This window comes from Calonectris borealis, chromosome 2 (assembly GCF_964195595.1).
Source record: "Calonectris borealis chromosome 2, bCalBor7.hap1.2, whole genome shotgun sequence".
Classification (NCBI taxonomy): Eukaryota; Metazoa; Chordata; class Aves; order Procellariiformes; family Procellariidae; genus Calonectris; species Calonectris borealis.
Window position 1 is genome coordinate 10,050,168 of NC_134313.1, and position 26,891 is coordinate 10,077,058.

Genomic DNA, 26,891 nt, shown 5'->3' on the forward strand with positions numbered 1-26,891 from the left:
CACCCTAACGTCTTGGAAAGGGCTGAGAGCTACTGCCCGAGCGTGTTCATGGGGAGAGAATCAGGAGGTATCACATAGTTATGGGTGTCTTGTGAAAGGACCTGAGAAATGGTACCTGTTCTGAATGACAACCTTCTTGTCACAGTTGTTTAAGACTTACTGTTTGGCTTTCCCAGGAAAATAATGAAAATTAATGAGAAAAATTACGAAATAAGAGAAGGAATGAAAAAGCAAACCTCAAAAATTGGCTGACCACAAAAAAAAAAAAAGTTTTTCCATATTGCAGGGTTTTCAGTCCTGCAAAGCCTCAGTGCATGTTTGGCAGAAGTACAGAAATGATGGTGACATATGGGCAAATCAATATCTCAGAGGACTCATGTTTATTATTATGCCCAGTCAAGCCCACTCTGATTTGTCAGCCTGAAAACATTCGTCAAGGCAGCAAAAATGCACTTTGGGCAATCCCTGGGGACTCCAACTGGAAGCACCAAAACTCACATGAAAATTAATTTTCATATCATTAAGGCACAATTTCTGCCATGTTTCATTCTTCGGTGAAGTTCCTTGATAGGGCTGGTCCCAGAAATGATATGACTGGACCCTGCCCTTTTCCTGGCAACATGTCAGTACTGCATCGATATAGAATCACAGAGTGGTTGAGGTTGGAAGGGACGTCAGGAGGTCATCTGGTCCACCCCCCCTGACCAAGCAGGGCCACCTAGAGCCAGTTGCCCAGGACCATGTCCAGATGGCTTTGGAATATCTCCAAAGGAGGAGAGCGGGAGGGAGACTCCACAACCTCCCACTGTGCCAGTGCTCGGTCACCCTCACAGTAAAAAAATGTTCCCTGATGTTCAGAGGGAACCTCCTGTGTTTCAGTTTGTGCCCACTGCTTCTTGTCATGTCAGTGGACACCACTGAAAAGAGCCTGGCTCCATCCTTTTTGCACCCTCCCTTCAGGTATTTATAGGCATTGATGAGATCCCCCTGAGCCTTCTCTAGGTTGAAGAGTCCCAGCTCTCTCAGCCCCTCCTCATATGGGAGGTGCTCTGGTCCCTTAACCATCTTTGTGGACCTTCTTTGGACTGTCTCAAGTTTGTCCATGTCTATCTCATACTGAGGAGCCCAAAACTGGACATAGTACTCCAGGTGTGGCCTCACGAGTGCTGAGAGGGGAAGGATCCACTCCCTTGATCTGCTGGCAATACTTTACCTAATGCAGCCGAGGATACCCTTAGCCTTCTTTGCTCCAAGGGCACACTGCTTATTCAAGTTCAACTTGGTGTCCACCAGGACTCCAGGTCCTTTTCTGCCAAGCTGCTTTCCAGCTGGGTGGCCCCCAGCGTATATTGGTGCATGGGGTTGTACCTCCCTGGGTGCAGGACCTTGCACTTCCTGTTGAACTTCATGAAGTTCCTGTTGGCCCATTTCTCCAGCCTGTCAAGGTCCCTCTGGATGGCAGCATGACCCTCTGGCATATCAGCCACTCCTCCCAGTTCAGTGTCATCTGCAAATTTGTTGAGGGTACACTCTGCCCCAGCATCCAGATCATTAATGAAGATGTTAAGCAAGACTGGACCCAGTATTGACTGTTGGCGTACATCACTGCTCACTGACCTCCAACCAGACTTTGCACCGCTGACCGCCACACTCTGGGCCCCGCCATTGAGCCAGTTTTCAACCCACCTCACTGGGCTCATCCAGCCCATATATCAACAGCTTCTCTGTGAGGATCTTATGGGAGACAGTGTCAAAGGCCTTTCTGAAGACAATGTATTTCACAGGGCCTTGGAGGAGCCAAGCCTTTTGTTCACGTCAGTATTTTTACAATTCCCAATTTGTCAGACTTCTCACTTCTCCATGCTAAAACTCAATGGACAGTTTGCCTTTGTTGATGGCATCTTTGAGGGATAGCTGTGTCTGACCCTGGCAGAAAGCACACCTTCCCAATGACGAGAAGTCTTCCCAAAGCTCATTGACTCAACCTTCCCCTGGATTTCACTCAGCTTTGGATGAGATCCACCGTGGATAGATGAGAGCAGACGTCTCAACCCTGAGGAATGCCAGTGTTTAAAGCTGTATAAATTTTCACTCATCTTTCATCACTGAACGCTACCTCTTGCTAAGCTATTAAAGCCATATTCACATGCCCCAGAGATTTTGTGAGTGATTAATAACAATGAGATGATTGTTATTTAATTACAGCCAAGAGTATTAGGGAAAGTTACTACACGGTGAATGCACTGCAGAACAGACTTCTTAGTATAGATCCTTTACATGGCTGGAGCTATATTACTAAGATACACTGTGGGCATAATGACTCTAAGGAATCTCATGGAAGAATTAATTAATAAATGTTGAAGTAGGTTTGATAAAGGAAGTGATCACATGGGTGAGGTATATATCCAAGTGGGTATAAATAACTTAGTGCTGACTTTGTTGAAATCCATTTGTCCTCCACCCAACTGCTTTTGAATATATCCCTCAAGGTAAGCCTTTCTAGATGTACTCTATAATACAGGAATCAGGAAGAAAACAATGTAGAATAAGCTATTGGGCACTGTGGAGTTGTAGAATAAAGTGTAAATAAGAGATTTGGGGTAGTAGACTATAAATAGTTTCAGCTGTTAGATTAATAACCTCACTTCCTGATGAAATATTACAAGATTTTTTAATAGAAATGAGTGCAATATTTGACCTTAGGGGAGCAGATAATCAACAGTAGATACATATTTGAAAACTGATAAATAAATGTTCATTTATTTGGCTGTAAAAAACACCATGCCTGACTGACTTAGAAAATCATTCTAAATTTAGGGTAAACTGTGACTGTAGTTCAAAACCAATCTATTATCTGTCATTTAATGAATACTAGTGCAAGGCTTTTAGCTTCAGAAGAATTTTTTACACACATTTCTGTAAGGACAAGCACACCCAGAAGTTGAAGATCTTCAAATAACATAGTGTTTATCGTTAGGAAAATATAAGATACATTAGATCAGTCTCAAAACAGATTGGAGTAAATGTTTGACTACACAGTGGGAGAGATTTTTGTGATGTGAAGCAAACTAATATAATGGATTGCAGGTTAATTGGGTCCAATAGAGGTAATCGCAGAATGTCTCTTCATTTACACAGTGTTTCACAATATCTGCATTTAAACATAATGTGAAGAATTGTTTAAACATCCTGTTAGATCAAGTAAGATATGAAAACTGTTTGCAAAACAAAAGAAACTTCAAGTGCACCATTTAATTGCTAAATGGACTTTCCCTCTCTATGCACTTTGACAGAGCCCGTTGACTCACCTAAAGCAATACCAAAATAAATATTGTTAGTCAGGTTTATAGAGGACATTGGGAAAATTTGAAGGATACATAAGGCTCATCATTGCTATAATATGTGAATTTACTATGATAAGGGTAAAAACTGAATTGCATCTAGGAGAAATATGGCCAGGCTACAGAAGAATGATTTTCTAAGCTGATGTCTTTCCACTCCCAGATTCAAGAGATAACATTCTGCCTAATATCTTACTTAACTCACCAGGCACACCAGTCTGCTGTGTGACTTTTTCTTGTCTTTGGATTAAACAAAAAATGATTGCAATTCTGCTGATGTCTATGTCAATGGTGTTGTATAGTGGTAAGTGGCAATGTATTTTTATGATTATTTGACATTTATGCCTAAATACTATTTTAAGTATGTGCATTTGGAAACAATCCTTTAGAAGCACGCCTTCTGTCCCCTCAAACCTAGTTGTTCAACACCCAAATACACTTAAATAAGTTTATCTATGAAGTACTTACAAAAAGTATTTTTCTCAGGACTTGTAGTGAAGCAAGAAACACTTAGTGGGCTTAAAAATATAACCAAAAAATTGCAACTTCTCTTCGGCTAGTATTTGGTCATTATTTAAATCCTTTACACTCCAAAAAAGTTACAACTTACATATAGAGAGATTCTACTCACTAAATACATGTGTATTGTCTAAATTCTCCAAACCATTCAGTGCATCCTGAAATATAACTCATGTTCAGCTAAAGCTCCTTTTTCAAATTTTACTATGAATAGGTTTTTTTCTTCATATAACTCTTCAGGTTTTATTGTCCTGGATGAATGAGCTTCCCAGTGACAGGGATGGGCAAACATTTCAAATTTCTGCAGTCCCTGCTGTGTAAGAGTGTTATTAACAGTAGTGGTGTGCAGGTGAAGAGAAGGACTCTTAGACATCTAACACCATTTCTGGTCGCTCCATGGGGTTATTGCTAAAGGGAAAAGAAATCTCAGCACCTTGGCATAGACAAAACTCTGCACTGACCTACTTCAACTTCACCAGTTGCCTCTCTTCTAAGGGGTTGCATGCATTAGAAGTCAGTAAAGAAACAGGTCTAAGACAAAACACATGGGCTAAAATATATTGATGAAGCTGAACCTTAAGACTCTACTATACGGATAGAAATCAGTAAGAATATTAGCATTTCCCACTGCAGTGATAGAGAATGCCAAAATACCTGCACCATTTATTCATAAAAAATAAAGGGGTATTTAGTCCCCAGATGTAAAGGGGACAATGTATATTGATAATATCTAGTACACTCAGAAATATCTGGACGGTCAGAAATTTTTCTGACATAACGTTTGAAAGGGATTTCCCCCCAAACCTCAAAAGGCTGTGCCACAGTTTTTAGATTCTTTTCCCCCCGCTAAGCACAATCTGAGCACAAAGATTTAAAATGTTACCATTTTTTGGTTTGGAGAGGATTATTGATTTATATTTATGTGGAATCTATTCTGCTGATCTCTGCTTTGAGACTGAAGCAAATATCTGTGCATGAACTAGCATCTTTGTGAGGAGCTAATGTGATTTACCTTGAATAAATCAAATAGGTTGAGTTTGCTGCACCATGACTTTTCCCGGTCAAGATTTCTGCTCCCCAAGGATTATAATGACTGCATCCATGCCCTGTATGATGGCATTTTAATTAGCCACAATTGCAAAAAAACAACTGGAGGTGCACTGTTTTTTTTTGATGAGCTTTTTTCACATAACACTTCAGAAAAGCATTGTCAAGAGTAGCAACATCACAGACACAGTCCAGAAATTTTTACCTGTGTCTGAATGTTGAAGGAAATTCTGTGGATAAGGTATACATCTGGAGAGCCCCAGAGCTGATGTATCATACAAGTCTCAGGACACGTGCCAAGTCATTTAGCAGGTTTTAAAGAAAGGCAAGAGAAGTTGACCTCCCTGGGGTCTTCTGATGTTTAAAGGATTGATTTATGTAGTGCAACCTTTCACTGGCTATACAGGGAACGACGTAGGACCAATAGCCCTAAAAGACATCATAACAAAAGAAGAAAAGAGAATAATTCATCCAGAAAGTATTTTCTCTTTGTCCCTCCCCCCACAATTTAAACAAAATTAAGCAATCTTTTTAGCAAACATCGGTTCACTGATCTTGACTTAGTGACAATTAGAAATATCGTTCGTCGTAATGAATGGATTAGAAGAGCCAAAGGTTTACCAAGCTGCTGACTCTGTGGTAGAGATTTTTGTCCAGGGGAGCTTCAAACATTTATGTGTTAATTGGGTATGTGCAAATTAAGTTTGCTGAGAAGAACTAAGTGTAAGTGAAGGATGCTGGAGCAATTACAACTTCCAGTAGTTCTGTAACATGGCTTTATCAATTCTCTCCTCTGTCTCACTTCAACTCAATGGGTTTTTCATGTTTTCCAAAATTTTGCTGAAAGGGCTAAATGATCAATGGCTATTCATCAACAGACACGGAGTATGAGCCATGGTGTTATGCAGTGTGTCAAAACCTGGCTCTAGATGCATTTGATAGAACATGGCTTGGGGGAAGGATGTTTGTCATTGCAGAGGAAGTACAGGCTTTAAGCCAGAAAATAAGGGGCAGTTTTTCTTTAGCAAGCATGTGTACAAATATATAGCATTCAATGCTATTTATTTTGCAAGGCACACCACTATTTTGCTTGAATTTGAATTCCTCATGGCCGTCAAGCTTTCGACAGACTTGTTCCAGTTCTGTGAAAAGGCCAGACTTTACCAGGAATCTTTTCTGGTTTGTGGAAAGCGGTCCGTTCCCCTCGGACCTGCTGCAATGAAGGACACTTCTGATGGATTGCTGTTCATCTAACAGCAATTGCCGTGACCAAGACATTCAGGAAAAGAATAACATAAGAGGAAGAACCTCTCCCTACCTCCCTCAACCCCATATCCATATTCTGCCAATAAACTTGAGAAATTAGTTGCTGGAGGCATATGGCTGTTACCATGAACATCTTGTTCACTCCACAAAAGCTGCAGACATCCTGAGAAGGCCCTTATACGTGATCTAAAAGAAAAGTCCTATTTTTTCCTAATCCTTTGCTAAACACAGAGTTAAGCCTTATATCTAAAAAACCCCACTACTCCACTTTACTGTCTTACACCTATATTTATTGCAGGAAAATGAAGAGATTAGCAAAATAACTGTCAGCTCTTTCCCATAATCTTTCATAGAGAAAATGGACAGCTTTCCTAATGCCACTTATTCTGAGACATAAGCTATGCCATGAATTTAACATTACTTTTTTTCTTCAGTTTTTAGATCCTTGAGCCAATAAATACCCTTGACTTATTATCTTTAAAAAATCAGTCAAGTTTAAATAAATCCAAAGAAACACATTCTTTCCTAAAATCGTGCAGAAGATAAGAACAAGGAAAAAAAAGGGAGAGAACAAGTATTAGATTTCACCCTAGTTCAGGAGATGGAAAACAGAAAAAAAAAAAGTGTGGAAAATATACCGCAGCATCTTCAAAAGGAAAAAGAGCTAATTAACTTAAGAAAGAAATAGTGATAAGAAGAGAGGCAATAAGGCAATAGACGATAAGGACTCAGAAAAACCAAACCTCTTGATTTCAAATAAGTGAAGAGCACAGGGTTACAGAGTAGAAAAATTTGGGAAAATGAAAGTAGTTGGGCAACTAAAACAATTTTATACAATTCTACCGATTTATGCCAGTAAGTGCTACTGTTCAGAAGAGCACAGGAATACAAGGGTTAGCACATCCGCAGTAATACCTCAGTTTAACAGAGGACTGATTTTTAAGCTGAGGTCAATGTGACTTACCAGTATGCTTCTGGGCTTTCCTGGGTGCGGGTGGAGCTAAGCAAGGGTTTCATGGCTTTGATAAATCAGCTTGCAAGTGTAGGAAGGCATTCAAAATGCCTGCAGTGTATGTGCCATAATGAAGTATATGTTATCGGTTTGTTGGTTTTTCTTTATTTTTAAAACTCTTTCTTCTCCAATTTTTTTGCTGAGATAGGTGGCCAAGAATTGGAACCGCCAGCATTCCTGCCAAGGCTTCTTAACACACCTGAAAGAATCTCGAGTAAGAATGGTTTAAGCTTTACTTTGTACAATATTTCATGGCAGTGGAGAATCACTTGTGCTCCAGAAGCATTGCAGGGAAGTGTGGTGTTAGCAAATAGCTAGTAACTCTTCTCTCAAAATGGTTTAGCAACAGAAGCAAGACAGGGGCAGTCTGGGGACAGTTCTTGTCATTTACTTTTTAAAAAAACAAGTGTGTTTTTTTTATTTTTTCATTCAGACAATGCCACATTCTTCAATGGAGTCTTTCAAAATGTGGAAAGTGTTGCATTATTTTTTGGTGAGTATGTGTTCCAGTTGTACTTGAGCACTGAATAGAAATCCCGTGGAGTTTGCTTTCCCTGAAAAGGAACAGGGATTTTTGAGGCTGTAGATTGCTCCAAAGACTATTATAATACTAAATACTGCTGTGTCAAGCATTGCTCAATGACCCTGTGTTACTGCCTTGTTTAGGCTCTGTGTTCATGCAAACGTCACCCATGTGTGACCTACACCTGGCTCACCTCCATTTACCATGCATTTTATGGCTGTTCTCTTTCCAGACTGCCTGGGTTCTCACTTCACCTGGTTACAGTCCATCTTCACCAACTTCCCTGCCCTGCTCAACTTTGTGAACAAAATGAAATGTGTTACTGGTTTTTGTCCCAGGGATTTTGAAGACTATGGTTGCGCTTGCCGGTTTGAGATGGAAGGGCTCCCTGTGGATGAAGCTGATGAGTAAGTCTTATCCATGAGATGTCCTCTTCTGCCTTGACTGGCTGTCAGTGCCCTCATCCTCTGACGACCTGAAGCATAACACTTGCCTAAATGATTTAAGGACAGTTGTAAAAAAATAGAAGATTTATTCAGAGGATAAGTCAGTCCCACACCATCCTGCTCTGTTTAATCTAGTCATCACTCACTTGCAACATAAATATCTGATATGACCTGCAAAAGATAACTTCAACTCTGGTTAATCAGCCCTGTCCTGTGTTATTCCTACCTGCTGGTGAGCACTATCTTTTTGCTGGGCCAACACCCCATACCAGTTGCCTTACAGCATGGCATGGAAACAGATGAAGTTGAGGTGATCATAATCTACAGCATGTGATGATCTACTTGCTTCTTTTTTCTTATAGCTCGGAGTCTCTCTTAATCTCCCCACACTTCGATGTGGAGGAATACTTCCATCCTACAGATAAAAGCAGAGTCCCCCACACCTGCATATAATTTCACCAGTGCAACTCTGGTGGCACAGCTGGTTTAAACTGGTGGCAAAGACTGGCCACGAATGCAATAGAATAAGTAAACATCATACCCATCTCCTTGACGTATCTGACCCACAGGTCTCTAAATTCTGAACAGATCTTTGTGAACAAAACCTCATTCATTTCTTTGTACTGGGGAATTCTGTCTCACATTTAAATCGGTGCCAAAAACTGGAGGGCCTGTTAATGAGGTGAGTGGGAGAGCATTAACCTGAGCAGGTTAGTGGGTTTACAGTCTTACCGAACTGTTGGTATTGGGAGCTGTGCAATACACCAGCAGTGTAAGCTCATAGTGGACTATAATGAAAATATGGGCATCTGAGGGGGTTTTAAGCATCAACAGAATCAGGTTACAGCTAAGTATGACTTCAAGTGGCAGTTAGGAGGTTAAGCAGATCTTGCCCTGAATACCTGTGTACATGCAGAGGTTGTAAGACACTGGAGCATCCAGGCACAGAGAAGCACGATGGAGCTCGATGGCTCTTCCCAGTACCATGCACCAGGAACAAAACCACCCAAACTCCACTCTGTGCTTTGGAGGGATACTGCCCCAGATCCTGACTGGGCTAGTGAGAAGAAACGTAATCTCAGGCCAGGACAATCAAATGGTTGTTCACTTGTGCCAACAGGATGTGTGGAAAGAAATTCAAAGAGAACCAAGATCCATCCATGTGTAAATAGAAAAAAGCTTTTTCCAACAATGTAATGTAATGTAATGTATTAATTCTCTACATGAAGACAGCAATGGCTCAGAAAGGGTTAATGCCTATAGCTAGGTGGAAATGGGATGGTTGGGAAAATGAAGATCTAACCCTGCTACTGGAAAAAAGCCATGGGAGTTCTTGTGAAAAGTTTTCTGAACAATCGTGGTGACATGCTGAAACGAGAGCTCAAGTCAGTTCAATGGATTGATACCCGAAGAGCTGAGCACCTGGGCTTTTGCTTCACTCAGCTTCATTTTAATGCAGAGCAGCATAAATACAGAAACAGCAGAATGATCTATCAGCAGTTTTGTCCTGAGAAATGTCCACAGAGTCACTTTGTGTTTACAAATTGGTTGGCAGTCCTGGGGTGAGGTTTCCTTAGCAGCAGGGCAACCCCACTGCAGTTTGCAGTAAATGGAGATTGATTATTGTTTTGCCACTGTCATGGATATGCCCTTGGGTCAAGAAAGCCTCCAAACAGTTGGCTGCTACGTGTCTTTCTCAGACACAGTTCCCACAGTGTTGCAATTTTTTCACTAACTATTCCTTAGAAACTAGTTTTGCTAACCTCGGATTTTGTCACTGCCAATTCTATTCCATAAAAAAGGGTTGAACATCTCACTGTAGGTTTTTAAGGCACTGGAAAATGTTTGTGCCCATAAGCCCAACCTTTTCCCATTTCCCAGAGTAGCTAATTGTCATATCTGAATTAGGAGCCTACTCTACCTCCACAGTGCCTGGGGAAAGAGAAGCCTGCCCAGAGGACAATCCATGTCTTACAATCCCCTGCTTGCAAAGGGAAGGCAAGTAAATTTTCTGATTAACTGTTGCATTAAGTGTTGATGTAATTGTGATGCTCTAAACAAACAAGAACTGCAGGGAGTTTCTATTAGACTAATTATGCAGTTAGAGGAGCTTTCAGGTGCTGACACCTCACTAGACCTCAGGCAGAGACAGGAGTGGGTCTTGAGACCTTTCATCAGCTATATGTTTAAAACTCTGTTCCTGATGGAGCTTACAGCTTCAGCCTCACCTCTGAAACAAGGCATAGTAGCATTTATGGTGTGGAGGAACCATCAGGGCCTCTCTGCTGCATGCTAGTTGCCCTCACGTTTGTTCAATACGTTCCTGCAGTCTCCTAGACCAGGTTACAGCAGGGAGCAAAACCACTAACAGGCAGCAGAGACACTGCAGTGGAAGAAACTGGGCTTTGAAACTTCATCAGCTGGGATAACGCTATTCATCAGCTCCGATCCGCTGCTGGCAACCTGAGCAAACCTCATCACTGATGTCTTTCACCAAGTCAAAAGTCTGATCGCGGTTAGGACTTGGACTAGTTCCTTGGTTGTGAGGACATATTAAATATTGTAATAATTATTTATTAATATAGTAAGTGATTAAATGTTAAATGCTTCCTAAATATAGGAAGTGAGAAAGTGAATGCGTAGCCTAGAAGGGAGCCTGCAAGGGGCAGGTGTTTGCTCCCTGCTCTGATCAGTGCAGGAATACTTCGATCCACTGCTGAGTTCAGTGCATGGGCAGGGCTGCGGGTGATGTGTAATAGCACATTCACTGTGTCTTTAACAAAAATCCCACATGAGCTTAATTAAAGTCAACTCCTTATATCATGATCACAAGTTAACCCTTCCTGGCAGCAGATTCTGGTTTTGAGTGTTAATGTTGTCTTTGCTTTCAGCATGGTCAAGGCTAATGGCAATTCAATAACAGACCTATGTTCTGAGTCCATTTCTTTGAAATGAGGATATTTCAATCTAAATCTAACAGCAAGCTCCTGCTTAATTTATGTAACAATCTTATATGGGGTAAATGATGACAGAGTGTTTTACTGGTTTCATTTACAGCTGATGTCAGTGCACACAGATGTTGCTATAATATAGAAGTAGATGGCTTGCCTGTTCAAAAACAGCCGAAGAGAAGAGAGGATTGATGAAGAGCTTGTTGTTTTAGTTGACTTTTCATTGCTATTCACAGCTAAAGTGGCCATGCACGCATTTGGGTTTTGCATGATAGCAGGGCTGTAGGAAAACGCAAGGCTTCTAATTGCCTTTGTTCTGCGGTGACAGGAGAAAGCTGCTTTACTCCAGTGTGAGAAAAATATTTCGTGGCCCCTTCCCACGGCTAAATGGTGAATTTTAATTCTGATTGTGGCATAGAAGAGAAAGTGCAAGAAACAGAGGATAACACTGCACGTATTTGTATGGTCTCAAAGAGGCACAGGGAATCACAAGGCGTTGCAGAGGCATTAACACTCCCTGAGTGCCAGGTTCTGTGTAGTTCTCCAAATCTGCAGTGAGAAAGGTTGTGGCAGGGCTGGAGCCAAGACCTCTAGAGCTGAGCTGTAAGAACTCAGGTTCCGCAGGAGGAGAGAAATGTAAGTGTGGTTTCCCACAGCACGCAGACCTGCTCCTACCACTGAGTTTTGCATCCAGCAGTACTTACCCCACTAGACTGACTCAGGGAAAAGCAGTACTCAGCCTTTCCTCTGTCTAGGTCCTCTGAGGACCTCTTTTTTCTCTTTTGGCATCTTTTGCATTCTTGTGTAAGAGTGACAAAAAAGCATTGCAATCTCATCTTGAACTGAAACTAATTTGTGTGAACTTTGTGTTATTTCATTTTTTAAGCTGCTGTTTCCAGCACCGCAAATGCTATGAGGAAGCAATGGAGATGGAGTGCACGTGGGATCCATCAAAGATTTCTACAGACGTCAGCTGTTCTACTGAAAATCTGACCTGTGGTAAGATTAACCTATCACAAGAACATAATACTGGAGCCTCACCATGACCGAGAAGTTCGTTCTGGTCTATCTACCAAAAGTCATATATAAATTACCTCCACGTGTGGATTTTTAAGGGCTTTCTGCTCAGGGTTGAATGGAAATAGGAATACACAGAGGCATCAAAGCCCAACTAGGCAGGAAAATTGAAGTCAAATAATGAGAAACTTGCCAGGGCTCCTCTAATAGGCAGCCTCTTGCTGGGGTTTCCCTGACTTTGCAGGACCACTAAGCATTGCTTGAGATATCTCCACTCAACAGAAATGCAGCGGATTCTGGGGAAAGAAAAACACTTCCCTTGTTCAAGGGGAAGGGAAGCTTCAAGGCCTGATTTTTATACGCTTTGAGGGATCAAATTCTTTGTTCACAGAGTCATATACACTCCTCAGATACAACAGTATAGAATCATAGAATCATAGAATCATTAAGGTTGGAAAAGACCTCTAAGATCATCGAGTCCAACCGTCAACCCAACACCACCATGCCCACTAAACCATGTCCCTAAGCGCCTCATCCACACGTCTTTTAAATACCTCCAGGGATGGGGACTCAACCACTTCCCTGGGCAGCCTGTTCCAAGGCCTGACCACTCTTTCAGTAAACAAATTTCTCCTAATGTCCAGTCTAAACCTCCCTTGGTGCAACTTGAGGCCATTTCCTCTCGTCCTATCACTTGTTACTTGGGAGAAGAGACCAACACCCACCTCGCTACAACCTCCTTTCAGGTAGTTGTAGAGCGCGATGAGGTCTCCCCTCAGCCTCCTCCTCTCCAGACTAAACAACCCCAGTTCCCTCAGCCGCTCCTCATAAGACTTGTGCTCCAGACCCTTCACCAGCTTCGTTGCCCTTCTCTGGACACGCTCCAGCACCTCCATGTCCTTCTTGTAGTGAGGGGCCCAAAACTGAACACAGGATTCGAGGTGCGGCCTCACCAGTGCCGAGTACAGGGGCACGATCACCTCCCTGCTCCTGCTGGCCACACTATTTCTGATACAGGCCAGGATGCCGTTGGCCTTCTTGGCCACCTGGGCACACTGCCGGCTCATGTTCAGCTGGCTGTCAACCAGTATCACCAACGAGGGCAGATACCATGCCGTTATAATAGGAGCTACTCTGCAATACTAATACAGTCCTGGCAAGTGTGGAGTGGAGCTCTTTAATGCCTAATCAATTTTAATATAATTTTTCAACAAGTATTGACTCTCAGAAAAGACTATATGCTAGAACATGATTTGAGGATACCAGCAAAGAGGAGTAGAATCCTCAAACCAATACCCTTACAGCTTGTTTAAGCAACAATCTGATCCAATTTCCTTTTCTTGTTTCAAATTAAAACCATTTTTGCTGTTTAGGCCAATCTATAAAGGTCCAAGTGCATTTAAACATAAATAGTGCTTTTTTAGCTCTTTTGATACTTAATAATCAGAAAATATTTTTTCAAACTAAAAAAAAAGGAAGGAAAAATAAAAGAATAGTCCCTATCAGGCTACGTTGGATGGCGTTTTGAAAACACACTGTGATGGACTATGAAACTTGACTGTGTTTAACGTGAAGAAGCACAGTATGAATAGGTTTGCACGAGTGAATATAGACACAAACCTTACAGGGAGGAAAAAGCAGGAGGTGGAAAAGATATTTCAATAACATCTTGTATGGATTTTTATTTTATTTCTAGAGTCTGGGGATCCCTGTGCACAGTTCCTCTGCAATTGCGACAAAGATGCCATTGAATGCTTTGTGAATGCACATGTTAACTCTTCCCTGAATGGGCTGGATGTCTCCTTCTGTCCATCTCTGGTTACAGGTAATAATAAGGATCTGATCAACTGCCTTCTCCTGCCAGTTTTTCCTCTGGCATCAAATTTGACCCAACGAGAATGAAGGAGTAGCTGGGTGCTTTCCTGCACTAAATCTGGCAGTCTGTCCTATTCTCCCTTTCATGTGTCCTTTCCATTTACTGCTACTCAAGTGAATACCAAGAGAGAAGAAGAAGGTGGACTAATTGCCATCCTGGAGCAAGTCCAGGAGAGGTTACTGAGCTGGTGAGGGGGCTGGAGCACCTGATGAAAGAGGAGGAGGCTCAGGGGAGATCTTTTTGTTGTCCTCAGTACCTAGCGGGGTAGACAAGATGGAGACAAACTCTTCCTGGAGGTGCACAGGGTCAGGACAAGAGGCAAGAGACACAACCGCAACAGGGAAATTCCAGTTAGATACGAGGAATTTTTTTTTCAGGAGACTCCTGCCAACCCTGTGAGGCTCTTGCCAACTTGAATGAATGGGTGATACTTGGGGTGATTAGTGACCCACTGAGGTCACTAGCAGGAATGCCAAACTGAAAATATTGCTAGCTCAAATCTCCCCTTAAATCATGCAAAAACTAGCTAGAAAGAGAAAAAACAGACCCACTCTGCTCTGTTACTTGGTTTCCATCTTGGAAGGAAAAATCCTCTCTAAAGATGAAGGGGACATTTATCTCCATTGTCATACACTGATCTGTGCTCTGTAGCTGTAATTACAGCCTTGTAAGCCTGAATACCTGTCCTGTGGGAACAGGGCTGCATTAAAAACTTAATTCATATGGATTGCAATCAGAGCACGGCAGGGGGAGGACCTTTGAGCTCCCGAGCTGAGAGAGACGTGAAAAAGCAATACTAGTTTTTCTAATCCTTTGGCTCATATTCACACACCCCAGTGCTAAGGACAGATATACACATCTATATCATGCTCTGGATGCGTGCATCCCCTCGTGAATAGGTTGAGGGAGAAGAAAATGCCACAGGAAAGTTTGCATCAAAGCCAGAAAATTGTTTCGTGTAAGCCAGTAATCCTTCACTGGGATCAGATGCCTCTCATATAAAGTATGGCAGTTCCAACACATTACAAATGAAGGGGAAATTGTTAGGTGCTAACAGGAAAATCATGCTGGTTTTACCAGTGCTGATAAAGATAGATTCAACTCTAGCTCACTGAATGCCTCCACTAATTTTAGGCTCCTGATTATATTTCTTAATGGAAAAAAAATATCCTTTGAATGCAACATTTTTCTTTAGTGTTCACTCCTGTTATTATCTTTCTCTGTAGTTGTTCTGTCCAGTTCAGGCTTTGAAAAAAAAAATAATCCTATCTGACAAATTTCTAGGAAAAGGATTTTGGTAGATTCTTTATTACAGAGAAAAATGTGAATGAAATGGGGATATATTTGCCGAAATCTTTGCTTTAATAGGAATAAATTCAATGAACTCCTGATTTGTTTTACTGTTCAGGTTAAACAGTGACAAACCCCCTTCTCACATTTTAGTCTATGAGAGAGCTTTCTCCTTTTCAGAAACAACCAGCAAGAGAGATATGACAACACTTCACACAGAGGGTATGTCCTTATCTCTGTAATTCTTTGACTGGAGTATATTAAATCAAGATAAATTTATACTCAGAAAAATAACATGAGTATTTTGGAAGCTATGAATTCCTTTCTGAGAAGCAAAGACAAGTTCTAGCAAGATGCCAAAATATGAAAGGAAAAGAAAAAAGCTTAATAAACTAAAGCACCATTTTTGTGACAAGCTTTTACACAGGTGCACAGGAAAATTTCAGCCAAATGACTCCTTTTTCTGAGAAGGAATTCAGAAGAGAACCCTGAATCTCATTTAGAAATAATATAAGAAGAAACACACTAAAAGCAACTTAAAAATATTTTCAGATGGATCCTTTTCTATTTGCATGCACATTTAAGGCCCTGCTTCAACAAGGTTCCTATCCAAGTGCCTGGATTTAAACATTTAAGTTTTCTGTTTAAATGTTTAATTTTTATTTTCATACCTTCACTATAGGTCACGTATGTAAGTACCTGCTGAAATGGGAATTTAATGAATGCTGATTGCTAGCCAATTTCTCTTGTTTAGGTTGAAACTCTTTATGATAGAAATTGAGGGATTTTTTTTTTATTACACTGTATGTTGCTGAGTAGAATTTAGTATCAGCAGTGAAGGCAGGATTTTAATACTGTTACCGTAATTATCAATAATGGGTTTGTATTTGATATATTTAGATCATATAATAACCCTATAAAAAGTTATATATATATAAAAAGGTTATTATATTTAGAATAATATTTAATATTTAGAAATAAGTTCCATTCTGATGACCCTAGTCATGTTATGCCAAGATCCTGTCTAATGAGCATCCTAAGCCATGACTCTCTGGAGTAAGAACGCTTCTATTTTTGCAGAGTTCCTTCATCGTGGGACTGACAAAACACGGGCTGCAACTGCATCCATGGAAGAAGGTTTGCAACTTACAGTGCAAGAAGCACTGTTTTCAGCTCCCAAAAGCTGAAAGAATAAAATACAAGAATAAGTTGTTTGCTTTCTTTCTGTCCTTCTAAAAGGACTGATATGAAAGCAGATGTAATGTTTTGGTGATTGAACACAAGACGGAATGAGAAGGTGCAATTTTTCGATTTGTGCATGTGATATGCTTAACCAGTGTTTACAGTAAGTTTCCCAAGGGCTGAGAACAGGCTCTCTACGACAAAACCTGTTTTCATCCAAACAGACCTTTTTTTCCCTGGGAACACAGGTCGCAGCAGGTGAGCTGTTTGGCAGAGACGTGCTGTGTGGGTGCCAACCACTGGACCCACATTTGTTATCTTTATTTGTTTGCATATTTGTTGTCTTTAAAGAGACATTTAATTACACAAGATCAAGCAGTGGCATGAGGAAAAGTTAAGCATGGTTTGTTGCAAATGAGCCAGCCGTTTGGTGGTTTATTTACTTTCAATGTAGAGATGCAGGTTGAAGTCCCTCTCACTCTGGTGCCTCTTGGGTGAGTTCCTAAACCACGACACCAAGTGGTTCTTCTGACAAACTTCATTTTTTTCTGCTACAATCAAAAGCTATCTTATTCAGGAATGGATGCTTGCAAAATCTCATTGCTGTGGGATGAGAAAACTATTCTCTTCCTACCTTTATGGTGTGTACTACAACACAAGAGCTGTGGAAAGAAGTCATCCAAAGCCTTGGGTGGCTCTGAAAGGGCACACCTACTGAGTGAGGACCAAGTCAGATAGTAGTGAAATACAGAAGGAGACAGTCTTAGAATCATAGAATCATAGAATCATTAAGGTTGGAAAAGACCTCTAAGATCATCGAGTCCAACCGTCAACCCAACACCGCCATGCCCACTACACCATGTCCATGTCCCTAAGCGCCTCATCTACATGTCTTTTAAATACTTCCAGGGATGGTGACTCAACCACTTCCCTGGGCAGCCTGTTCCAAGGCCTGACCACTCTTTCAGTAAAGAAATTTCTCCTAATGTCCAATCTAAACCTCCCTTGGCGCAACTTGAGGCCATTTCCTCTCGTCCTATCGCTTGTTACTTGGGAGAAGAGACCAACACCCACCTCGCTACAACCTCCCTTCAGGTAGTTGTAGAGCGCGATGAGGTCTCCCCTCAGCCTCCTCTTCTCCAGGCTAAACAGCCCCAGTTCCCTCAGCCGCTCCTCATAAGGCTTGTGCTCCAGGCCCTTCACCAGCTTCGTTGCCCTTCTCTGGACACGCTCCAGCACCTCAATGTCCTTCTTGTACTGATGGTCTTAGACCATCCACTGCCTGATTTAGCTGATGCACTCTTGTAATGTGGCTCCATCACAAGCAAAGCCATACTGTCATGTGCAGAGACCCCGTATCCACCAAGCACACAAGCAATGTGCACTGGATGGGTGCGACCAAGCCACTGCTCAACTCGGAGAAACTCAGGAGTTATTTTGTGGGAGTGGGGAGAGGGGGAAAGTTGCACTTTTTGAGAATTTAAGAACCTGGTTTCAATCTGTGGTGTGCTCCTCTGTGTTTCTCAAAGCAAGTCATTGCCCTAAGTGTGAATCTGGAACAATGCAAAACTATATGGAATTCTTTTTTTTTCTTCTTCTTTTTTTTTTCTCTTAAGAAACAATGCTTCAGACTTTAACAGTTTTTTTTTTATTTTTAAAAAAGTGCCACATGCATAGAGGCACCTATCTGAAAAAGCTTTATGCCGAGTGTAATGCTGGCTGTTCCTTCACACCTCTCCTGTATCATCAAGGTGGGTTTTTTACCAGATATTTCTTGTTCTCGCCTAACAACAGCTCCAATCCTGGTTCATGTTTTTCCAGCTGCTTCTTGGAGACTTGGTAGTAGAAAACTGAGAACTCCTGAAGAAGTGAGTGCACCTCTATTTGCACATCTGTAGAAATCTTTTACTTCCCGAAAGAAACGATTGCTTGTGCTCTCTGAAGAGGCATAATTCATCCTAAAGCTCAAAATATTGCCAAGGGATGATAAAAACCTATATTAGGAGTTTTAGAAAGCTGAAAGTGTATCACAGATAAGATATCCAGTCAGACTTTGAAGGAAATATTTGGAGAACCAGTCACCATTTAACTACCGTCTCCCCATTTAAGCCCATAGGAACTTCACCATTGACAACTGTGGGAACTGCGTTCAGCCCAAGTGAAGTTCTGCTCAGAAACTTGTTCAAAGGCAAAGACATTCTTCCTCACATCCTAACAACACACAAAAAGATGCAGAGTTTTTTTTTTATATATAATTTATATGTTTGTAATTTATCAAAATGTAGCTGATGATAAATGAAAAAAGTTCATCAGGTAAATAAATAAATTAGAGGTTAGGGAAGTATTTGGGCTTGTAGCTGTCCGTCCGCACTTGACTTTCAATGCAGGTAAACATGAGGGGTCCACGAGGAATGTGGCATCCTTCTGTGCACAGCACTGAGATTTGAGACCTAATTCTCTTTAGTGTATTTGTCTGTCAAACGGATTTAATATTGAATTTGCCACTTCAGTCATACTTAAGCTGCTGCTTTGTTAGTGTAAAGCACATTATTTGAACGCAGCAATGAGATTATTTTATCAGTATCACTTTTGTCTACAGTAACCAACACACCGCAGAGAAAAATGGGCAAATCTCTGTACATGAAGTGCCTGGGTCTTCCTGCTTTGCTGAAAAAGCTCTTCTCAGCAATTTGACATCTCCTAAGGGTCTGTGCTGGCAACTTGGTTTCTGAATTTACATTTTCTGTCTTCAACAGTGATTTCTTTTGAGCCCAGTGAGATTGTCCTGGGGATTTCCAAAGCTGGAGGTAAGAGTCTGATTATACTTTTGTTGATGAATCAGTCACTCCTGACTCCAGGTGAAAACAGATTTTGGTTTATGAAGCTCTATGGTGTCTCAGGCAAAAACCTGCAGCTTGGGATTTCTGGATTATACCCCTAGCTCTTCTGCTGACTTGCACATCCCTGAGCAAACCACTTCGTTTCTCCTAGTTACCCTCTTTATAAAACAAGGCTAATAGTGATGTCTGGTTAAGCTTTATGATGTTTTCAGTAAAAGCCACTCCAGAAATGCATTGCAGAAATAGAGCAGGTGGGTCACTACCACGATGCCTCTGCTTTTTGTACAGTTACCACAAGGGACCACAGAGGTACAGCTCCTGCTCCCGCCGTCCCCTCCACCAAAGGTCGGTGACTCTCAGCTTTCCTTTTCCTTTGGAATACTTCATCTAAAAGCATCACATTTAAAAATCCATGCATGGTGACAACAGGGCTGCCGGAGAATCAAATTTAGATCAGGGTCAGATAGCAATACATGAAGAATAAAACCAGACTGAGAAGTATTCACTGTCTGTTGCTTCCAGCCACTCATTTGCACTCCTCGTGCAAGTATTTGTGAAAACCTCTTCATACAAGGTTTTCCGATATAATGGTTGGTCTTTTAAATTACGTTCATAGCATCTGCTGTCAGAAGGGTTCATTTTGATTTTGCCTCCTCCTTTATTATACAGAATTTCATGGAATTCTTTCCCAGTCTAAAACCTACTTCAGCTTTTGCAGTTGTTATTGCTTTGAGCACAGCCACACCAGTAGCTACAGCTAGAAGTGGAGCACCTTGGTAGACTTGGAAGTTTTCAGTGACCTCTTTTTTGGAGAAAGGATCATTCAGGCAGACTGAAATGCACCAGAAAAATGTCAAGGAACACCGAATATGGACAGTAGAAAACAGTTATTTTTTAATGCTGATTGCACTGTCTGGACAGTAGCCATGTCTCCCACCCCAACACAGAAATATGGCATTGCTGTACCAAGCATTGGTCAAATGTTCTCCTCTGTTAACTTGAATGTATCAGAAAATCTGTGTCTTGTGTTGCAGGTCTGCATGGCTCCCGGAAGATTATTTGTAATATCTGTTCTTAGCTAAGTGCATAATTTCCCAAACTTCAGTTTTATTTTCTACATCTAGCAGGAATCGCTTTCATTTCAATACATCACTGTCAAACAAAGTGGCATAAAATGTGCACCTTGCTGAGCTGTGAAAACTAGCGAGCTGCTATTGATCCCTTCCTGTAACCTTTCACAGCCTGCTCTGTGTTCTTAGTGCCACTTTTATTTTTTTTATTTATTCTTTTATCCTATGACAGGTTATTTTGAACACATACTAAAACCAGAACCTCAGAAGGACAAATTTAATGAACTTGAGTTTAATCCAATTAATAAGTTCAGCCAGGAATTTAAAAGGAAAGGCTTTAAAAATGTGGAAACACATGTTCACTAGTATTTTCAAAGTATTTTGTTTGTGAAATGCCACATTCTTCATATTGACGTTTAGAAAAAATGAAACCATTTGATTTCCATTTGATAACAGTGTTTTCATTTACAAGTTAGCTTATATAAAAAAGATTAAAAAAGAAAGAAAAAAAAGTTAAGTAATCCCCAAATTAAACAAAATATTCCTGCTCAAGAATAAAGCTTCAGGTAATCTAAAAATAAATACTAATTTAATTTTTAAGGTAAAGAATCTCCTTAAAATTATGTTTCTATTCATCCTCAACTTATTTTCCCCTTAATATTTGCTTGTGGTTACAATGAAGTAAATCCTTCAGTTGCCCAGCTCCGCATCAGTCAAATCATTTTCTACCTTCCCTGATGTTGCTATCAGTTTTGGTACCCTCATGTGAATGGAAACTCTTTTTTTTTAGCTATTTATTCAGAAAATGACATCTCACCTGCACTTCACCTCTCGGTATGGCTGACTAACCCATACGATTTTCAGCAACTGGCACAGCTCTTTACCTCAGTATGCAACATATAAAATTTTAAAAAAAAAGATCAGTAGTTATACTGGTCCTATTTAACCAGCATCTTGTTTTCTGAAAGGCAAGAAATGTGAAGAAATGACCAGTGTGGATAGTCTTTGCTTTTCCAATCTTCATTTTGAATTTTTTTTCTCTACGACCATCAGTTCACACAAGTTCTGCCTGAGGATATTACTCTGACCCGCTATCTGAAATGAAAATCTTGCTGTTTATTGCTCCATGTCTTCTTCTGCTTTCCTCTTTCTGCTTATTCAGAAGAGGATGGATTTATGGAAGCTGTGGTCCCAGCGGAAGAAATAACCACCTCCCCAGCCTCCTTCCCAGGAGATATCAACCCAATGCAAGTCAAAATTATCCCCACCGAGAAGATTCCTGCAGGCATATCTGCAAGGACAAAGGAAAAAGGCAAGTAAAAACTGAATTACACCTATTCTAACTTACAGCGCTCCCCTATTCCTGTCCACAGCTATCTGCGGATTCAGCATTTCTCATAGATATGTAGAATAACACTATTTTCTCCCTAAATCTGGATAGATTACATAGAATACCGGGTGCACAGCACTGACTGCACTGGAAAGGGCAGTTCACTGTCAAACGCTGACCAGGAAAGCTTAACTAACCATTAATGGACAGTCTTCCAACTATGAGTTAAACAAATGTTAGAAGACTGCCAATTGATTATGGTTCAGAATATGCACTTTTGGACACATTACTGAAAAAAGAGTTTATTCTACCTTTGCAAGTCTAATCTATGCATATGTCATCTCCAGCGACAAGCCCTGCAAGGGGTGGCCAGAGCACAGCTTTCTCTGGAATAGCTCTGGAACTGGTACTGTCTGACAGGGGACCCAATGAACCTGCAGGAAAAGGTAAATGAAGGTTTTTTTCTGGTTATATCTAATGAAATACCTCTATATTAAAATGTAGGTGTATATTAAATATAAAGATTATAGTTATGCTAAACCAGTTAGACAGGCACACATGTATTGGTATTTATAAGAACAGGAGATGCAGTCATCTGCAAAAGCTCCCGACAGTTTAACCTCTTCCACCAATGTGCTATCATTAACACTTACAAAAACTATTTATGATTAGGTTATAAGTACATTTTTCATACAGTACAAGATCTAAAATGAGCTCAGTCAATGTTTGTTTTTAGGCAGGAATTTAATTACGTTTTTGAGTTACTTTATTTTACAAGCAGCAGAAGCAATAAAAGGAACTTCCCCTGCTCCTCCCTCTGACCTCTTGCCAAAGACTTGCCAGAGTCGGCCTTTTTCTCACCATTCCTGATTCTGTTCCAACTCCTGCCCAGAGTTCACAGAGATGCCAAGACATTTCAGACCTGTCACTGCTGTAAATCCACACTCATGGACTGTCCCATCCATCTTGTTAGGCTTCCCAACGGAGAGAAGCGTTCCCAGAGCTGGAACAGAGCAGACATGAAGAATCGACCCAGCCTTCTGTCAAATTGGAAAATCTGATCGTAAAATATCATCTTTTAGAGAGTGCCCGTCAGTGCATGAACCTGGGGTTCGTTCTTGGTGAATTAACATCAGTGAGCAAAGACCCAAGCAGGCGCGTGGGCAGAATTTTCTATTGGGGGAAATAATCCAGGGTTGTCCCTGGAAGAAGCAGGGAGGGTCAGTCTAGAGCTGCAGAAGGCAAGATGGGATTTCTCACAGGAGCAAGGAGGGTGCACAGGGAAGAGAAGCCCGCCCTCTCTCTCCCCCAGTCCAATCATCAGCCCCTTCAAGTCTTGTCCCTGGCAAAGTCCCAAAAGAGGCCCCCTTGACATCGTTTTTCCTGACACGGAACACACTCTGCTCTCAAATCTTAGGGATAATTCCCACAGTATCAGCTCTTCCTGAGTGGGTGAAGAAACAGAGGCATTAGGGTGGGGACATGGAGATGGCAAGACCTCGGCAGGACAGTAACTATTATGACATCGCTCCTGCATTTGGGATAGAGGCATCATAGCTCTAATCGAATTGCATTTAAAAAGCATGAATGTGATAATCCAAGGTGGTCTTCCCTAGTTTGTAATATCAGAAAACAATTCTCTTTAAAGTGAAAATCCAGAATCTTTCCTTTAGGAAAGCAACACTAGTACTGATTGCTCTGTGACGGTAGCCAAGCTTTATCGGGACTATTTTTGTAAGCATACCATGAAGGAATCATGTACATCTTAGTCCTAGTAGACCTTTAATGCTAGGTGGAAGGTATTTCAAATGAAAAAAAAAAGTTATTGTTTCCTCCAGCCCAGCATAGTCGTTGCCCAGCTACCACTGCGCAAGCACAAGAGGTTAGGACTCTATTTTCTGAATTAGCCAAGACAGAAGCTATTGAATACTCAGCTAGGTTTGAATATTCTAGAAGAAAAATTTAACTATGAAGGATTACAAAGGATTGCAAAGTACTCTTATTGCAATCCAATTTGACTTGTAATTTACATATTGATAGGGATATCTTTTCCCCTTAAATATTTCCCTCCTCACTTCTGCTGTCTTGTTCAGTAGTATTGTAAGAGCCATAGTTCATGGACTGGAGCAATGATTTAGAAATAGTAAAATGTTGTCTTTAAAAGTTTCTGATAGCTCTGAAAATACTTCTATCATCAGAAGAGAGCCCCCAATCTGTGGAAACATGATGTGTCAAACCACATTTTTTGCTTTACAGCATGTGAGCGATTAACCTTTCTGCAAGAGAGAGGAAATGGAAGAGTGAAGAGGGAGCTGCCCCAGCTGGGAGAAATGCTGTTCTGTTTAACTGAGAGATGCCCAGAGGACTTTGAGTCTTACGGTTGCTACTGTGGCCAGGAAGGAAGAGGTTATCCTACTGACGCACTGGACAGGTGCGGGCTTTCTATAATCTGCCATTAACCGTGGGTGTTATTGGGGTGCCTATGGACCAACAAAGGTTAGTGTGCCTTTTGTTGGGCCTTATATAGCTACGTATCGGTAGCCAGGCCACATTTTGGAAAAAAAAAAAAAAATCCACTTAAATACATAAACCACAAAATACTCAAATGTCACTAAGACACATTCTATTATTGCAGCAATGTTTTGGAGAGGACTTACTAACTCAAAATAAGAAAGGAGAACGATGGGAGGTAAGTAGAGCAGAAGGAAGAGTATATCAAAAGAGATGAGGATAAGGGTTGCCGTGAAACTTGGCTAAGAGGTGGTTTGGAAAGTGATTTATGAAGAGAAGAGTTAACACACATCTGTGCCGCACCGTCCTCCAGAAGAGAGTACAGCTCGAGTGAAGTACTGCCTGAGCTGCAGCCAAGAGACCTGCCGAGGCCGACTGTGCGCCGTCACAGCACGGCTGACAAAGGGGAGGAATTCTGGAGTAATGCAGAGAATTCAACCGAAGTAAAGAAATCTCCTTAGGAGCGTTGTATTTACAACTAAAACTCTCTCCCTGTGGAAGTTCATAAGAGTTGGGGCCACATCAGGTCTAAGTATAGCACTTAGTATGGAGCACGCGGAGCTTTCCTACACTTGCACACAAATAAGGCTGCCTACGCATGATCAAGTAGACTAGATGAGGGCTAGTCAAGGCTCTGGCTATCATGATGTAGTTTCCAGATCTTCAGCCAACAATACTGGAACACTTGAAGACACTTCCCACAGAGGATTAGGTCACAGTTACAATTGTAATTATATGTCTTAATATTAAAACAAAAATCCTTGAAAAACTACAGCACTCTTAAACATGTGATACCAAAGAAATTAGGAAGGAGGTAGTGAAAACAGGAACAGGTATACGAGGAGAGTAGGAACAGTTTGGGGTGTTTTTCTTCTTCTTTATGGAAAAGATTTTTCCATGAAAATTAAAATTTCTCAGTTTTAATGGGCATTGAAAACAAAGAGATAAAATAATTGCGAGTACTCTGTGATGCAGGAAGAGTAAGTATTTTTCATTTACATCTACTGTATATTTTAGGTGCTGCTTCTCTCATCACTGTTGTATGGAACAAGTTAAGAAACTTGGATGTCATGCAGAAAGAAGTTCAAGATCTGAAGTTGCATGTTTTGATCATAAGCCACAATGTAAGTTTGGGTTAGAGGAAATTCCTCGTGTTCTGATGACAGTGTATCAGAGCATTACAGACTGAGTCTTATGAGGAGCGGCTGAGAGAACTGGGGTTGTTTAGCCTGGAGAAGAGGAGGCTGAGGGGAGACCTCATCGCGCTCTACAACTACCTGAAAGGAGGTTGTAGTGAGGTGGGGGTTGGTCTCTTCTCCCAAGTAACAAGCGATGGGACGAGAGGAAATGGCCTCAAGTTGCGCCAAGGGAGGTTTAGATTGGACATTAGGAGAAATTTCTTTACTGAAAGAGCGGTCAGGCCTTGGAACAGGCTGCCCAGGGAAGTGGTTGAGTCCCCATCCCTGGAAGTATTTAAAAGATGTGTAGATGAGGCGCTTAGGGACATGGTTTAGTGGGCATGGGAGTGTTGGGTTGACGGTTGGACTTGATGATCTTAGAGGTCTTTTCCAACCTTAATGATTCTATGATTCTATGAGTGCCACCATGCCTGTGAGCTTCTAGAGCTGAGTATGGAGACAGAAGAATTTGGCTTACAAAATATTAGCAATGCTTACTATAAATCCAAACTTTTTTTCCTAGTTAAGATAAAGGTTATTACACCACTGTGTGTGATGTGACCAGGTCAGGCTGAGAAAATTACATTCAGATATTTTATGATTGGAGACAGAAGTCAGTTGGTGGTGTCTTTACATTCATAAATTCAACTAGAGCCAGTTCAGCTGCCCAGCACCTTGGTGTCAGGCTTATGTTTAGATGATTAAAGGTGAATTTGGAGACAAAAATTCAAGGCGGATTTGAAAATTTTATTTTCAAAAGCTTATCTACCCATGGCAAATTACACATTGACTAATTGTAGCTGCTCTCAAATATTAATTCTGAAACTTCTTTTTAAGGTATTGGTTGGAGCATGTGTGAGAAACTACTATGTGCTTGCGATAAGACAGCAGCCGAGTGCATGGCTTCTGCCTTCTTCAATGAAAGCCTTAAGTTTCCACACAGGCAAGAGTGCCGGGAGGAGAAAGTCTTATGTCAAAGTGACCCGTACGAAAGGCCTTCAGTCGGCACAGAAACAGGCACCGGGATTTCCAGCTCCGAGGAGAGCAGTGAGGAGGAAGGCCCACTGTGGAGCGTATTAAGAAGAGCAAAGAGAGGGACACACCATCCCGTTGGAAACTCCAGAACTCCGCCACACGGAGGCAGATAACCAGCCACCACCACGCGCTTGAGAAACGGCACGGAGACTTTCACAGTCAGCCATTGCGTACCTTACTCTTTCTTATCACGCTACAGGCTGCCTTACACTTTCCAGCACACAAATGACGTAATCATAGACTAGGTATTAAATGTTAGGCTGTATGACTCCTTACCGTAGTGAAGTCGGCACTATGGACCATCTGTTTAGGTCAGATATTACCTTAAATAATTATTTGACAGTATTCTGTATAATTTCATTCGATTTCTATGTAAAAACTGCTCTGATCAAAGGCTGATTTTTGTTAACTGTGTAGTTGGTTCAGACTGGATCTTGCTGATGGTGGCTAAGTATTT

General features: G+C 41.2%; 1 protein-coding gene across 1 annotated transcript; it reads left to right on the forward strand.

Annotated features, from left to right (window-relative positions):
• Positions 1-620: 620 nt before the first annotated feature.
• On the forward strand, positions 621-26,547 carry OC90 (otoconin 90). The gene is made up of 17 exons (XM_075144526.1): positions 621-661; positions 2,367-2,392; positions 3,550-3,645; positions 7,334-7,399; positions 7,619-7,678; positions 7,941-8,115; positions 11,992-12,104; positions 13,819-13,947; positions 15,469-15,510; positions 16,369-16,425; positions 19,227-19,277; positions 19,599-19,655; positions 21,543-21,692; positions 22,058-22,156; positions 23,967-24,141; positions 25,239-25,345; positions 26,237-26,547. Exons 1-17 carry the CDS (start codon positions 621-623, stop codon positions 26,545-26,547), a joined length of 1,755 nt encoding a protein of 584 aa, XP_075000627.1.
• The last annotated feature ends 344 nt before the right edge of the window (positions 26,548-26,891 follow it).